The following is a 17,724-nucleotide window of genomic DNA, read 5'->3' on the forward strand; positions in this document are numbered from 1 at the left end:
CGATCACCTTGCACCATTTTTCAGTACTGAACACTTTTTCCGGGTCGACAAATTCTATGAACGAGTCTTGATTAATCCTCGCAAATGTCACCTCCTGCCGTGTTCGGAATTGGATGAATGATGTTTTTCCGAAAGTCTGATGGTATATCGCCAGTGTCAAACATTCTACACACCAAAGTGAATAGTCGTTTTGTTGCCAATTCGCTCATTATTTTAGAAATTCTGATGGAAAGTTATCTATCCCTTAAGTCTTCCAAAGCTCTTTTAAGTTCTGCTTAAAATATCTTTTCCCTGTCGACTCTTGTTCCTTGCCACGCGGGATTAGCCGAGCGGTCTGTGGAGCTGCAGTCATGGACTGTGGGGCTGATCCCGGCGGAGGTTCCAGTCCTCCCTCGGACATAGGTGTGTGTGTTTGTCCTTAGGATACTTTAAGTTAACTAGTATGTAAGCTTAAGTACTGATGACCTTAGCAGTTAAGTCCCACAAGATTTCACACACATTTGAACATTTTTTCTTGTTTCTTCTTCCATTACGTCATCAGACAAAACCCCCCATCATAGAGGCATTAAATGTACTCTTTCCACTTATCCACTCTCCCCATTGCATTTAACGATGGAAATCTCGTTTCACTCTTAACGTTAACACCCTTGCTTGTAGTTTCCTGAAGGTTGTTTTGACTTATCTCTGTGCTGAGACATTCCTTCAAACACACATTTCTTCTTCGATTTCTTCACATTTTTCATTTTGCAGTCATTTCGCCTTACCTTCCCTGCACTTCCTCATTATTCCATTTCCTAAGTGACTTTTACTTCTGTATTCCTGAATTTCCCCAGAACGTTTTTGTACTTCCTTCTTTCATAGATCAACTGAAGTATTTCTCCTGTTACCCATAGTTTCTTCACTGTCAACCTTCTTTGTGCATGTGTTTTTCTTTCCAACCTCTGTGATTGCCCTTTTTAAATACACTCCTGGAAATGGAAAAAAGAACACGTTGACACCAGTGTGTCAGACCCACCATACTTGCTCCGGACACTGCGAGAGGGCTGTACAAGCAATGATCACACGCACGGCACAGCGGACACACCAGAACCGCGGTGTTGGCCGTCGAATGGCGCTAGCTGCGCAGCATTTGTGCACCGCCGCCGTCAGTGTCAGCCAGTTTGCCGTGGCATACGGAGCTCCATCGCAGTCTTTAACACTGGTAGCATGCCGCGACAGCGTGGACGTGAACCGTATGTGCAGTTGACGGACTTTGAGCGAGGGCGTATAGTGGGCATGCGGGAGGCCGGGTGGACGTACCGCCGAATTGCTCAACACGTGGGGCGTGAGGTCTCCACAGTACATCGATGTTGTCGCCAGTGGTCGGCGGAAGGTGCACGTGCACGTCGGCCTGGGACCGGACCGCAGCGACGCACGGATGCACGCCAAGACCGTAGGATCCTACGCAGTGCCGTAGGGGACCGCAACTCCACTTCCCAGAAAATTAGGGACACTCTTGCTCCTGGGGTATCGGCGAGGACCATTCGCAACCGTCTCCATGAAGCTGGGCTACGGTCCCGCACACCGTTAGGCCGTCTTCCGCTCACGCCCCAACATCGTGCAGCCCACCTCCAGTGGTGTCGCGACAGGCGTGAATGGAGGGACGAATGGAGACGTGTCGTCTTCAGCGATGAGAGTCGCTTCTGCCTTGGTGCCAATGATGGTCGTATGCGTGTTTGGCGCCGTGCAGGTGAGCGCCACAATCAGGACTGCATATGACCGAGGCACACAGGGCCAACACCTGGCATCATGGTGTGGAGAGCGATCTCCTACACTGGCCGTACAGCTCTGGTGATCGTCGAGGGGACACTGAACAGTGCACGGTACATCCAAACCAACCCATCGTTCTACCATTCCTAGACCGGCAAGGGAACTTGCTGTTCCAACAAGACAATGCACGTCCACATGTATCCCGTGCCACCCAACGTGCTCTAGAAGGTGTAAGTCAACTACCCTGGCCAGCAAGATCTCCGGATCTACCCCCATTGAGCATGTTTGGGACTGGATGAAGCGTCGTGTCACGCGGTCTGCACGTCCAGCACGAACGCTGGTCTAACTGAGGCGCCAGGTGGAAATGGCATGGCAAGCCGTTCCACAGGACTACATCCAGCATCTCTACGATCGTCTCCATGGGAGAATAGCAGCCTGCATTGCTGCGAAAGGTGGATATACATTGTACTAGTGCCGACATTGTGCATGCTCTGTTGCCTGTGTCTATGTGCCTGTGGTTCTGTCAGTGTGATCATGTCATGTATCTGACCCCAGGAATGTGTCAATAAAGTTTCCCCTTCCTGGGACAATGAATTCACGGTGTTCTTATTTCAATTTCCAGGAGTGTATGTCCATTCCTTTCCAACTGAACTGCCTACTGCGCTATTAATTGCTGCAGGATCTATAGCCTTCGTGAACTTCGAGCCTTTCTTTTCATTCCTTTGTACTTCCGTATCCCATTTCTTTACACATTGATTCGTGCTGACTAGTCTCTTAAACTTACTGGTCATTATTACTAAATTGTGATCTGAGTCTATATCACCACTGTTCCCGACTGCGCCTTACAGTCCAATACCCGATTTCGGAATCTCTGAGGCCATGATGTAATCGCACTGAAATGTTCCCGAGTCTATTTTCATCCGATTCTTGAACGGTGTATTCGATATTAGTAGCCTAAGCCAGCTGGTGTGGCCGAGCGGTTCTAGGAGCTTCAGTCTGGAACCGCGCCACCGCTACGGTCGCAGGATCGATTCCTACCTCGGACATGGATGTGTGTGCTATCCTTAGGTTAGTTAGGTTTAAGTAGTTCTAAGTTATAGGGGACTGATGACCTCATATGTTAAGTCCCATAGTGCTCAGAGCCATCAGTAGCCTGAAATTTTTGGCAGAACTGAATTAGTCTTTCTTCTCTCACATTTCTAGAACCAAGCACATGTTCTCCCTTAACTCTTTCATTTGTTCCTTCCCTTACAATAGCATTCCAATCGACCGCGACTTTTTTTCATTTGCCTTTACGTACTGAATTACCCGTATCCCCAAGTACTTACCCTATCTCTTTATCTTCTACATACGACGTTGTCGGTGTTGGTTTGCTGTATATTCTGATGAGGGCAACCCTGTCGCTGAACTGTACACAGCTAATCGTTCTCTGCCCTGCATTCACATTCATAACGAATCCTACTCCAGTTATACCCTTTTTTTCTGCTTTGGTATTATCCCATGCTCACCTGACCACAGATCCTTGTCTTCGTTTTATTTCACTTGACTGACCGCCCCTATATCTAGATTGATCATTACTATTTCCCTTTTCAGATTTTCTATCTTCCCTAGCACTTTCAAACTTCTGACATTCCACACCCCGACTGCTAGACCGTTACCCTTTTGTTGGTTATTCAGTCTTCTCTCGTAGTCACCACCCCAGTTCCCCCCCGGAAATCTGAATGAGGGACTAATCGGGGATCTTTTGCCAATGGAGAGATCAGGATAACACATTTTTCAGTTACAGACCAGATGCCCCGTGGACACTTTACATGTCTTTAATGCAGTGGTCACCATTACCTTCTGTACATCCATGCCATTGACCATTTCTGACCCTTCCACCTTTTAGGGGCTGTTTCCCATCCTCAGGGAAGAAGAATGCCCTGAACCTTTGTCCGCTCTTCTGCTGTAATTGACAAGGCCGTTGGCAGAATCAGGGTGACTTCATATGCTGGAGGTATATGTCTCAGCTGCTTCACCGCAAGTGGTGTCTCTTGTGTCGGACGTGTCTGACAAAACAGATACAAGAATCAGATTTTCGCTCTGCAGCGCAGTGTGTGCTGTTATGAGACTTCCTGGCAATTAAAACTGTGTCAGACCGAGACTCGAACTCGGAACCTTTGCTTTTCGCGGGCAAGTGCTCTACCAACTGAGTTACCCAAGCACGACACACGCCCCGTCCTCACAAATTTATTTCTGCCAATACCTCGAACCTTCGCAGGAGAACTTCGGTAATGTTTGCAAGGTAGGAGACGAGGTACTGGCAGAAGTAAAGCAGTGAGGACGGGGAGTGAGTCGTGCTTCGGTAGCTCAGTTGGTAGAGCACTTACCCGCGAAAGGCAAAGGTCCCGAGTTCGAGTCTCGGTCTGGCACACAGTTTTACTCTGCCAGGAAGATTCAGAACAGATACCACTCATTTCAACAATTCTTTGGCGTGACGGCTGTTTGACGAGAAAGTTTCAGTGAGGATGCACGGCCAACGTCTGAACTCCTACCGGAAGTAGAAGTCCGCAAGTAGGGGGTTAATGGGCGGGGGCGTTGCTGTTGTGCAAACGGGGATTTTGAAATCTGTGTCTGACGCAGAGCGTGTCCGGATGGCCTAGGCGTGTAAGGCAACCGTCCTAGAGAAGCGGAACACCCGAGTTCCACTCCCGGTACGGCACTAACTTTCATTTCTCATTGTTGCTCTGCCGCAATGCCCTGTGTGACTTGGAAGTCTTTGTTTCGTTCATACCTCTCTCCCGTCCCGTTTCCCGTCCATTCCTATCTCCTCAGTTATTCGTGTAAGCAAATAACAGTATTACGTTGCTGACACTTCGGTATCTGACTGACTGCCGGCCGAACGTGAAAGAGACCGCGAGGCCGCCGGTCACACCGAATTACTGTATATCTTTATAACGCCACCGCCACGCCACCTAGGCGGGCGCTGCAGCGGATGTTGGTCGGCGATAACGCCCAAAATTGATGACATCCGATCCATCGCACTGGAGAGAGTACCGTACAGACTCAGAACGATCGATGCTGGGTAATTCCACTCTGACTGTCTTGATTCCAGCGCTCTGTCCTTTCCAATACCGCTTCGAAAAAACCATGGCTGTACCGCTGCAGGGGGCAGGGCTGCCCGTCAATGATCACCGACTTGATTTAGGCGATTTCTGGCGGCATTCCCACGGCCGTCTCACGTCGTCTTGAATCGCGGTATCAGGATCTTGTCCCACATCAAGTTTCTTGGCTGCTAACACGTATTTTCTTTAGAAGTGGGTGTCAATGCTTCCAACTGTACGTTCTCTGCATTCATGAGTAACCAAGAAGATTGCAGCTTAACAGCAATCCGTTTGTTTACAACTTTAAATGCCAACAAAAGGGTCCTAGGAAACGACGTGCTTCAGTTTTCAATGACGTTCAACTGGGTCAGTCCATTCAGAGAGAAGCACAAAACTTGTAAACCGCACCTGTCCATCGTCTGTGGCTTGGGGAAACTCTCAGAATAACAGGGTGCACTTTAACTGGGACCGTTTTCTAGAAAGCGCCGGGGTGCAAATAATTACAGTACTGAAAGCATATTCTACTGGGAAACTGAAGTGGGTGTTTGCCCCGTAGATAAACACCTGAAATGCCAAGAGCTAGAAGCTAAAGCTCGATGTGAGAATATGTGGTCAAAGCTAAGCAATAAGGGCGGGCAGAATTTGCAATTGGGTCCTTCAGACGACCACGACCAGCAAACTCACCCCCACTCCCCACCCCCACCCCCACCCCCACCCCAGCGCCAGATACAGGGTGTTTCAAATCTTCTGTGTCAAACTGAAACAGGTGATAGAGGGTCCACAACCGATCATATTGAGATAGGGAAGCAATGACCGAAAATGCACATTTATTGTGTTATGGACGTACAAAGCGTACGTCATATAACAACAACGTAGCTCATAGAAATTGATTGGCGACTCCTTGGAGTGTTCTGTGCACTACGACCAAATATTATATACACTCCTGGAAATGGAAAAAAGAACACATTGACACCGGTGTGTCAGACTCACCATACTTGCTCCGGACACTGCGAGAGGGCTGTACAAGCAATGATCACACGCACGGCACAGCGGACACACCAGAACCGCGGTGTTGGCCGTCGAATGGCGCTAGCTGCGCAGCATTTGTGCACCGCCGCCGTCAGTGTCAGCCAGTTTGCCGTGGCATACGGAGCTCCATCGCAGTCTTTAACACTGGTAGCATGCCGCGACAGCGTGGACGTGAACCGTATGTGCAGTTGACAGACTTTGAGCGAGGGCGTATAGTGGGCATGCGGGAGGCCGGGTGGACGTACCGCCGAATTGCTCAACACGTGGGGCGTGAGGTCTCCACAGTACATCGATGTTGTCGCCAGTGGTCGGCGGAAGGTGCACGTGCCCGTCGACCTGGGACCGGACCGCAGCGACGCACGGATGCACGCCAAGACCGTAGGATCCTACGCAGTGCCGTAGGGGACCGCACCGCCACTTCCCAGCAAATTAGGGACACTGTTGCTCCTGGGGTATCGGCAAGGACCATTCGCAACCGTCTCCATGAAGCTGGGCTACGGTCCCGAACACCGTTAGGCCGTCTTCCGCTCACGCCCCAACATCGTGCAGCCCGCCTCCAGTGGAGTCGCGACAGGCGTGAATGGAGGGACGAAAGGAGACGTGTCGTCTTCAGCGATGAGAGTCGCTTCTGCCTTGGTGCCAATGATGGTCGTATGCGTGTTTGGCGCCGTGCAGGTGAGCGCCACAATCAGGACTGCATACGACCGAGGCACACAGGGCCAACACCCGGCATCATGGTGTGGGAAGCGATCTCCTACACTGGCCGTACACCTCTGGTGATCGTCGAGGGGACACTGAATAGTGCACAGTACATCCAAACCGTCATCGAACCCATCGTTCTACCATTCCTAGACCGGCAAGGGAACTTGCTGTTCCAACAGGACAATGCACGTCCGCATGTATCCCGTGCCACCCAACGAGCTCTAGAAGGTGTAAGTCAACTACCCTGGCCAGCATGATCTCCGGATCTGTCCCCCATTGAGCATGTTTGGGACTGGATGAAGCATCGTCTAACGCGGTCTGCACGTCCAGCACGAACGCTGGTCCAACTGAGGCACCAGGTGGAAATGGCATGGCAAGCCGTTCCACAGGACTACATCCAGCATCTTTACGATCTTCTCCATGGGAGAATAGCAGCCTGCATTGCTGCGAAAGGTGGATATACACTGTACTAGTGGCGACATTGTGCATGCTCTGTTGCCTGTGTCTATGTGCCTGTGGTTCTGTCAGTGTGGTCATGTGATGTATCTGACCTCAGGAATGTGTCAATAAAGTTTCTCCTTCCTGGGACAATGAATTCACAGTGTTCTTATTTCAATTTCCAGGAGTGTATAATTGAAAGGAGAATCAGTATTGGTCATATTTTTTTGTTTTATTATCCGCAAAATCGATTTTCGGTCACTTAGTGACCATCCTCAGTGCTCTAATATACAATTAAAATTGGTAGGCACTGGTATCAACAAGCTTAGAGCTATCCATGTGACATGGATTACCAACTGAGATATGGAAACCAAAAAACAGAAGCTAAACGACAGACACCTGAAAAAAGCTATGTAGGATATGTGTCCTAAAATGGATTAAGTAATACAAGATCTAAATTCAGGGTAGTCGATCCTTAAAGCAATACACTTAACACAAATGCAAATTGCTATACACAGCGTATATGCCACGAAACTAGTTGTGACTGATTAATAAATAAATTTCTGGCAGAAATAGCGGTTTTATTAGTTTAAACAGATTACTAGAGCTGTGGTTGCCCCACATGCCAAGTGATGTGTAACCTCTTGACTAGCACGGCTAAAAAGGCCTTTTAAACGGATGTGTTACTGTGTATTATGTTTTTGCGATGTAGCAAGTATCTGTGAGCGATATATAGGTATAACATGGCCTTTTGCGCAAGGTGGTTTATGTTTTTAAGTGTGACAGACCTCTTTTGATGTGCTGATTTTTATCCACGTGATGTAAAATGAACGCGTTTCAAAACAGAACATTTTTTAAGACCTGAAGATGATACCAAAGACTGCCGGAACGGATTTTTTAAATAAATAAATATTTATGCTATCTTGAATGTTGAACGTCGCTTCTTCGGTCTTCTCAGAATGAGAAAATTCAAACAAGCCTGAAGACAGGGGACGTCTGATAGAGATATACTCACATTTTCAGAGCCCGTAGTCCTGACCTGGTAAATGACTTGCAGCACTTTGGTACAGTCTAACTAAGTTTAGTTCTAATTGTAAACTTTGTATCTTTTTTAGATTCAACTGTTTTTCACCTGAATATGTGATTTTATCGTCACGAAGCTAGTTTTGGTAAAGATATCAATAAATCAATTTCTGGCAGCTTTTGCGGTCTATTAGTTGTTGCAAAAAGTGTTGGTATAAGCAGGAAACATACATTCATAATTAGAGCGAACACAAGCATATAGCGAGAGGTCACCAATACATATCACCAAATGCAGGAACTGGGAATGCACGTAGGCACCTAACAGAGAACTATCAGTCACCTGATCGCGCTCAACGGGTCATTTCATCAGATTGTATTCCAGCGAACTTCGCTAGTATAGAAGAAAGACTGAGTGAGGTAGGCAAAGAGAGTGCGATTACAGAGTCGCAGAATACCAAACCCATGACTCTGTTTTCAAAAGAGCAAATACTCATTCTACTTAAAGCGGCCTCGTGGAATAAGTGAATAGGGCCCGACTGTTGGTCTGTAGAGTTTTACTCTAAATTTTGGTATTTACTGGCTGAGACAATGGAGATCATATGCCATGTAATTATGCGGCCATAATTTTAATTCCAAAAAAAGGCCAAATTCACTTGCTCTTTAGATATGAGGCCAATCGCCGTAACAATGAAGATTTTAAATTGTTTGCAAGAACAACGAATACCTGATTCAAAATTAAGTTGCAAGAAATATTATCGCCGCATCAAAATTTCGTTAAGCAATAACCCCAGTTGCCGTTTTCTGTATACGTAGATCTCCATTTCCTCCAACAGATACTATAATTGTCCTGTCGATGCCCTATGCAGCACTTCCAAATTATACTAAATAATTTAAACTATTGAACTTATAATGCCGATCACTTACGTACCTCAACATTAGTGGCCTCTACTGGTTGTGTTTATGCTTCCCTTATCCGGTGAGACCGATGACTTTGCAGTGTGGTCTCCTCCTCCCAATTAACCGAAGTTCGTGGAATTACAATACCCACTTCATTCACCGCCACAGCCTACCATTATGGTATGATGACCAAACCGGTTACCATAAAATCAAATTTTTTTTGCGATTGATACTGTGTCCAGTTTTAAAGTACTTTTTGCCAAACCGCTATCTGTAAGAAAAACGTTTTCAAAAATTGTTGATACCTGTATCAAAAAACTTCTAATGGTATGTGTGGCTGTTACCCGTGTAATTTTCGCTTTGTATTTCTAGATTTTCTATGTATTTAGGCCTTAGCGGATTCCACATCTTTTGTCAAACTAGGGGTCTCATGAGAGCAGTAACCCGGAACCAGTGATTTTGATTTGTATAGCATATGTGATCGAGACGGCCAATTATAAATAAACGTTCAGGGGAGCGACTGTATAAGAATACCTACAACATTTGCAGCCTCGGCAATGGACTCTCAAAACGAAAACTGGAGGCAACTACAAAAAACGTTTTCGTAATTACTCAAATGTGGTTCTTTATGAGGACTTCGCTATAGAACAAGGAAAATGGAGTCCGGAAGTTCGTAGTACCTTAATTATCCAAGGATAGTAAAATTAATTAAGTAATTAAATCAAAAGTCACGTACTACTAAAGCTAGGAGGACGCAAGCTGAGGCCATCATTGAAGGCGTTCTGAATGAGCTACACTACAATTTGTCATTTTCCCCTAAGGTACTTCTAATCCAGAAGAGTTAAGTTTTCCAAATATTTAGTTGTCAAGGGAATTTCATCGGAATTATCTCTCAAGGGGGGAAAATTCTGGAGAATAATGTTCACTTCATTTTAAATATAAAGACCGTTTCAGCGATGTGACTTGGACTAGCTCTTTTGACAGATATTTTTGGAAAACTTAATGAATTAAATCTGTCTTTACAAGGAAAACAAACGACAGTAATAACAAAATAGTGCATTAAAAAACAGATTATGGCATGTTTGTGTTGGCAAGATAGAACTAGAATTCTAATTGACAACGAATAAGTTGGTTCGCGAGACAGGAGAATTACGAAGTGAAATGTCTGAAGAATTGATACAGTATCTTCATTTTCGTGAAGAGCGAAATACAAAACTGACAATGAATTCATGCATTCAAAATCTTTTTGTACCGAATTTGTGTAATACAGAAAATATGTAAATGAAACCCACGAAATCTTTTTACAAGTGACATCAGACTCAAGCATGTACTCGCTATTAAAAAAATATCACTTGATGATTTTTGGCTCAAGGTGTGTGACGAATAGCCAAAACTTGCCACACAGGCTCTGACTGTTCTTCACAACAGCATACTTTCGCGAAAGAGATTCTCAGCACATGCCGCTACAAAGATAAAATGCTGCAGTAAACTGGACACTGAACCTGACTTGCGTTTCCACCTCTGTTCTATCAAGCCTAACATTAAACAGTTGTAAGAAAATAAAAAAAGAACTGCTTCATACCTCCCACTAAATGGAAACAATTTTATCAGTTTACAAGAGGATGATAAAAATCGAGTCATAAAAGGATGAACGAAATAAAGAATACTAAGAATGATAGTTCTAGAAAAGAATTCGATAGAAAGTCCTTACCAGAAGAAGAAGCAGGTCAAACTGACATGTGCTACAGCGTCAAAGAGTACTTAACATGATACTGAAATGAGCAGATTGCAAATATTGTAAAGAGACACAAATATAAGAACATCTGAAAAGGTTACCAGAAGTATTGGTTGTAGTGGATTAAGAGAAATGAATATATAACACCATTTGATTAGATGGAGGACAATATTCAACTGGCTATGATGCATTACACACACGTTGCTGCACACACTCGTTCATGGTCTTGCTTCGCATAGTACATCAGATGAATAATTACTTGCACTTCAATCGAATTAGATCTCTTGTTTGTTGATTAGTGATTTGTTCTTCCATTTACCCATAGTTCTAAGGTACTCATTAGTTACTGGATTATTAATCCTATTTCTATGATTGAACAATGGTTTTTAGTGAACCCAACAAAGTCACATAGAGAAATATGATGTTTGGGGAAGTGGTCATGCTTAACTGATCACCAGGTAGAACATTCAAATAGTGTCATTGTTGCACAATAAATAGATTCTAGATGTGTCTTTCTTTTGCAGATAGCCAACGCATCCTACTCTTTCTGCGCCATCCTGCGAAACTTTAAGGATGAATGAAGATTATGAGCCACCTGTGTGCTACTGTTCTACCGTAGGCCACATTCATTCACTCTCCACTGCAACTGTGAAGCCTCCTATAACCTTCTTCATTGTCTTGGAAGATATGTTCAGATCCACGTTGAAATCACTTTTGAAACAGTGTGGTACTGTAAATGAAACAGCCATTTCAACAGTATTTGATATCAAACATCAGTACTATCGAGCAACCAGTAAATTGGAGTAGATTCCATAATGAGAGTCTGGACCAAGCAATGAATTCTTCAGACACTGACTTTGCCATTTGAGTTTTACAACATACTACTTTCTCCAATTCCTCTTCATCCTTCGTAAAACTGATTTTTGTCTTACATTTTTTATAAATTGCTACTAATTCGTAGTCATGTCATAAAAGCACAAAAAAACTGCACTTAACCCATTAAGCGAAACAAAGTACTGTGTGCAGTAAATGTTTGAGATACCGGTCACCAGGATACTGAGACAAAAACCAACACCAGAAAATAGATAAGGAGAGTCTGCTGTTACTAATGTAATGAGCAATGGACTTAAGATCTGTGTTCTATGAGAGGGACTCTTTTTCCTTATTTTAATGTAGCTGTGTCAGCTTTAAAATGTAAGCAGCAGCAGTTCACAGATTGCAGAAATGTATGTATCGACCTATTTTCAGAAATGATGTTACGTTTCCTGCTTCCTGTGCTGGCAAGCCAGAATTACTTGCAAACTTTTTTTTAATTTTTATTTATGGTACTTGAAGATAAAATGCCAAGCTACGTTGCCCTTTGGATAAAAGTCGTAATCTGCCCACACGTGAGTACAATGTTTAAGAATTAATCACATACAGGAATAATAAACTCCACACATTGTTCTCTCCTCCAAAGCTGTAACTAATTGTATGATCGGAGAAAAGAGTAACTAGTCTACAATCTCGATAAGGAAAAATTTTAGCATTTTAATAACTTACGCAGTACAGCTGTAAGCAAAAAATAAACAACATACTTCTGTCTTTACATCAAACGATCATTCCTACATCGTATCTCCTTTTCATCACTTCATTTTCTACGAAATCATTTCAATGCGCGTATCCTAATATCTCATCATTATTCCAGAAAAATCCTCCTCCCCAAAAACATCCCAGAAAATCTCTCACAGCAAAATTACATAGCTACAGCAAAGAACAGTTTCAATCATAATTACAGACATGCCACACGTCTAAAAACTACTAGTCCTGTTCCACGTTTTTGTCACTCACTCACAGACGTCTCTCGAGTCGTTTATCACTTTTTTTCCTGAGCATGACATGAAAAAAAATTCTGTTACTCCCTGTTTTTCTACCTACTTTAGAGAAAATTTTATTTAAATTGTTATTTTATTTGCAAACTGAGAAACACATCTGCATTTTTCACAGGACAAAAACACTCAGTTCTTGAATGCAATTTGCTAATCCTACTCGTGAAAATACTCAAAAAATTGATTTGCTTTTCGAAGTTGTAAACTAGGTCTATTAAAAAACAAATATGAATACGCTATAGAAGTTTTTTCAGTTTGCTATGTATTACCTAATAATCAAAAAACTTTAAATGTGCCTGTAGTTCTATTAAATTTTAAGAAAATTAGTGACATATACTTATGCTGACTGCTTATTATATAACAATGCTTCATCTGGGTTAAAGCTAGAAAGGTTAGATTTCACATTTATAATGAAAAGCTAGAATATCAGCTGCAGTCCGAAATCACCTAACACTCTTGTATAATAAAGACATTACTGTATTACTATAAAGATAATATTTACACAGCATTTCTGCTTACAGCTGGTTCGTGTTCATTCTTGCACATATTGCTGTACAATGATGGAAACTTTCTTCAAATTTATAATTGCAGTGCCTCAATCAATAAAATTTAGCACACACCAAAGTGCATTCAATTCAAGTGTCATCAGAACTAAACAATTCCTCAACTTGCTAGTATTAGCTTTAGAAACGAACTTACACCCACAAAGACTATAATTACTGTTCTTTCTCACATTCCATGTGTCTTGTTTACTATCCCACAGAGAGGATGATTGCTCAACTGGCGCTTCTCTTTAAAGCTTTACAAACTTCTTAATCACTGCACACTTGTGATCTTTATAGAATTTTAAATTTAAATGTCTTTTTAAAATTTTTCGAAGGTAGAATATCTGACCCAAAATGTACGAGCCGATAAATTAACCACAGATTATTCCATGTTCTTTAGGTATCTAAAGATCAGCGTTAACACTAGGAAAAATTCATTGTCTAATGGAATTGTCAGTAACTGAAATTAGTGCGATGGATGTATGGTGTGCTGTGACCGACACGTACAATGATGCTGACCAGTTCTGGGGAGGTGGTGGTTGTTACTACCACTACTCCACTATCACTACACAGTACTGGAAAAAGGAGTCGTAATCTTGAAACTTCAGACTGATTTGGTGATTTAGTGGCTCCACAGAATGATTTGGCACAATCATAAGTTGCAGTAATTTTGTTGACAAATCCGATAAATGTATTGTGGTCAAGAAGGTCAAATCAACAATATGATCCAGCAGTATTGGAAGTTTAATTTCTTCAGTGACCTCAGGTTGTAGACAAAAGCATTCAAATAACCTAACAAGTTGTGGAGCAGTCTGACAGAAGACAGCATAAGATAGTTCGCTAAAGGTACGTTTACATGGGCCATAAAAATTGCGTATCGCCGACAGTCTATCTTGAATACGTTATCAGGCAACATTGCGGCCACACCAAGTGCAGCCTCATTTACTACTACATTACCAGCGACTGTTGCCCAGCAATGTTTGCGGTAATACGTTTCTGGGCCATAAGTGTTTACAGTGGGCCACTCCATCGCCACAAAATGCATGAATGCGACCTAGTAGAAGTGAATACGCCTATTTTCCTTTTATATCACTCATTTATCACGTTAGAAAGAACAAGCGAAATCAACCTTCATGGATGCGTTCTTTTTTAAGTATCCGGAATGGTTCAGAAAGTTTAACTACTGAACAGATACTGGACGCAATACTTTTTCTACAATTTTAATAGAATGTCGAAACCTAATATCGAATATCCCTTCCAAGTAACTTATCAGAGAACTGTTAAAATCGATACACGTATGAGAGACGTAGTACCAATTATAATCGGATTGGGGGTTACCTTTCTACTGTCAGTTACTGGTGATTCGTACAGAAGTTTATAGTAGCCTACCTCTTTAAAGTACTGTATTCATCAGTATGCCACCAGGCACATGAAGTGTGCAATACTTTGGTAGGACTGAAGGATTTTATTAACTGGAGTCTGAAATAACAATATAATTTTTATTTTATTTTTATTCATCAGCACACATCACTGTTTACACTAACAAGTCCTGCTTCAGGTACGTCTGGGGATGGTATGAAACTCATGGGATTAAATCCAAACCATCTGCTCTTCCTCTCTTCCTAACCAATCCTGTTGTCTTGCATTTGGTTAGGAATTTTTTGTGTGCTTCCTCAAACGTGATTCCGAGCTCATCAGCAACAGCTGTGATCATTGTATACATTAGTTCAAATACCCTATAGCTCTCATTGCAGATGAATCGCACTTATAAAATTCATAGTTATCTGGTTGCTCCATTTTTTCATTAGTAAACGCAAGAATTTCACAGGTCATGACAACAAACAATTACGAAACAGGTAGCTATATGTATGTGTACAAACTTTCGAACAAAAGCAAATGATGTTATTTCCGCTCGGACATGCCTGACACCTGCGCTGTCCGTGAGAGAAGTAGGAAAACATAGGTTAGGGCGAGAGGAGGAAAATTTACAGACAAAAACAGAGATAAGTATTCCCCTTGAACACAAAATATGGTCCACGCCTGATGGAAAACACTGGCAACGCCTTAGCAAAATGTCCGCAACTACGTGCAGTAGCCTGCAACATCAGCATTACCGCCCAACCATATTGCAGAATTGCCGTCTCTTGTAGCCCCAGGAAAGTAATGTTCATGGTAGCGCTATAGCGACCAAATATTGGGGCAAAATATGGTCCAATAAGCGCATTGGAAACATGTTTGCTAGATAGGTATGCCACGGTGTAGTCATTGGGGGGGGGGGGGGGGTGATTACATCGGATCAACTGATGTCATTTGATGCCTGTCCTATCTGTTTGACCGGGTTCGAGCCCCATTCAGATGTCTGTGGATGCTAGAGTAACATGGTTGAGTACACGTTTATAGAATACACTGACATAATCCATCTTCATGGTGAAGCTCACTGTAATGGAAGAGCGGTTCATCGCTTTTAGCAAAATTGTTATTCACCCAGTCCGACTCCATTGTATACCCTTTTCATCACAATTACGCAGCGTCTTCGAGGAAGGATCATCTTCATCGTCAGCTGGCGTCACTGCGGCGCTGTAAGGAGACGCCGCATACGCGAATTGGAAGAGGCCATAATGTGCGACGTTGAAGATAATCTGTCAACGAGTAAGAGCAAATGCACGTGTAATGGCTGTTGCTCCCAGCACTGTTTGCATGATCAGCAACTGCTCCATACCAGCTCCAGAGGATACAGTCGCTAATCCCAAAAATGGTTCAAATGGCTCTGAGTACTTCTGAGATCATCAGTACCCTAGAACTTAGAACTACTTAAACCTAACTAACCTAAGGACATCACACACACCCATGCGCGAGGAAGGATTCGAACCTGCGACCGTAGCGGTCGCGCGGTTCCAGACTGTAGCGCCTAGAACCGCTCAGCCACACCGGCCGGCCGCTAATCCCAGCCGATTTTTCACCAAGCGTTGAGTGTTTGTGAAAACTGATAAAGTTTTTTTGCCTCTTTTTGTTATTGCTGGGTAACTCATAATAAATTACTTGTAAAAGTGGTTGCGTTACCAGCATGTTTTCAAATGGTTGTAGGAGGGAAACGATACATTTCCAGATATGGATACCAACTCAAAATGTTATCTACTCGGTCCCCTCTACATGTCCTCGAAGTTTGTAAAGGGAGTTTCAGAGCTCCCTATAGAACAGACAGGGGCAATCTTTGTTGACCTATAGTACTGATTAACAAACTCAAGTTCATGGGTTGTGTCGCGACAGCAGCGCTGCATAGAAGACAAAATTATAGTGTCCGTGACGTTAATGTTTATAAATTAACGCAACTGTATGAGCGGCACGATATTCCCGATAAGTCACGCTAAGAAATCAAGCCTCAACACTAGCACCTTTCATTTTATGTTAACCCCATCTTCAGATGTTTTCATTTATTTACGCGTTGTTAACATTGCTTCTTTACCTGCGATGTTTCACACTGACTGTCTTAAAAACGTCCATTGTAGAATTCTGTAACGCCGATGGTAAATTAACAAATGTAAACGCCTGAAGACAGATTCTCAGGCGTCTTGAACTGTTATGGAAAAATAAACACCTACAAAAATAATTGATTGCAGTGCCTTCAGTGTCCTAATACATCCATAATGGACAAGAATTATTTACTGACCTTAATATGAGAAACGACAGGAAAACAAAATACGACAATGATATAGCCAGTACCAGTCGATAAACGATTAATAATAAGTTTGCGGATTTCTACCACAGCAAGGACTGAAACCAACCGCGGGCTGGATCTGGCCTATGGGTAGCCGATTGCCCACCTGTGATACGGAACATAGGTGATGTGTTCAGTAGCAAAAGTCAGTGTGGTCAAGTAGGTACTTGCCTGTCAACAGGAGATATGACAGCTATGTAATGTAACTGAGGAAACAGCAACATCTTAAAATAAACAAATCCCTAACTTTAGCTCTTAAATTTAACTTGGGTAAGAACACATAGTGTATCAACAACAGTCAATTAATAAATCAGGTTCAAATAATAGAAATATTCATTGTAAGGTAACAGACTGTGATTTACCAATTGTAGTACACAACACGTCTGATTACCAAGCATCGGAATACACTGGAATTTCGTTACCTAAACATATGGATATGATCACGTCTTGAATTTCAACTAATCGCTGTACAATGGGTCTAAGAATAATACTGAGTCCAGAAAAGAAAGTAATTGAACACCGTACTAAATAATGACATAACAGAATGTTCATAACATAAACAACTTTCAGTTATTAGTCTTTGAGGTGTATAAGAACAGTGTTTTTTTTTTGTATAGAATGATAAATATTTAGTTTTCGAGTTAGCACTGTTATGGGACATAAGTACTAATTTATTCTTGATGAAAACTTACATATTCTAATATTGACTGTTGAAGGAATTTATTTCATAAAATATAAAAACTGACAAAACTTAACTGAAAAATGGTTGTATTTATTCTTGACCGCTATGTCACATGAACTATTTGTATTTATTTTTTCATTGTATTTTACATAAAACGTTAATCGTAATAATAATTAAAATACAACGTATTTTCAAAATTCATTATAAGGGTCAGTGTTCGGCCAAAGAAGTCAGTTACTGTTACCAAGGCAGCTCTGT

The 17,724-nt window shown here is 42.6% G+C and overlaps 1 protein-coding gene across 1 annotated transcript in view; it reads left to right on the forward strand.

Annotated features, from left to right (window-relative positions):
- The window catches only part of LOC126267695 (uncharacterized), a 168,007-nt gene extending 156,770 nt beyond the window's left edge, over positions 1-11,237 (forward strand). The window contains exon 5 of the mRNA XM_049972996.1: positions 11,181-11,237. Within this exon, the coding sequence (XP_049828953.1) occupies positions 11,181-11,237 (57 nt within the window). The remainder of the gene's footprint in view (positions 1-11,180) is intronic.
- Positions 11,238-17,724: the final 6,487 nt, after the last annotated feature.

Source organism: Schistocerca gregaria, chromosome 4 (assembly GCF_023897955.1).
Source record: "Schistocerca gregaria isolate iqSchGreg1 chromosome 4, iqSchGreg1.2, whole genome shotgun sequence".
Taxonomy (NCBI): domain Eukaryota; kingdom Metazoa; phylum Arthropoda; class Insecta; order Orthoptera; family Acrididae; genus Schistocerca; species Schistocerca gregaria.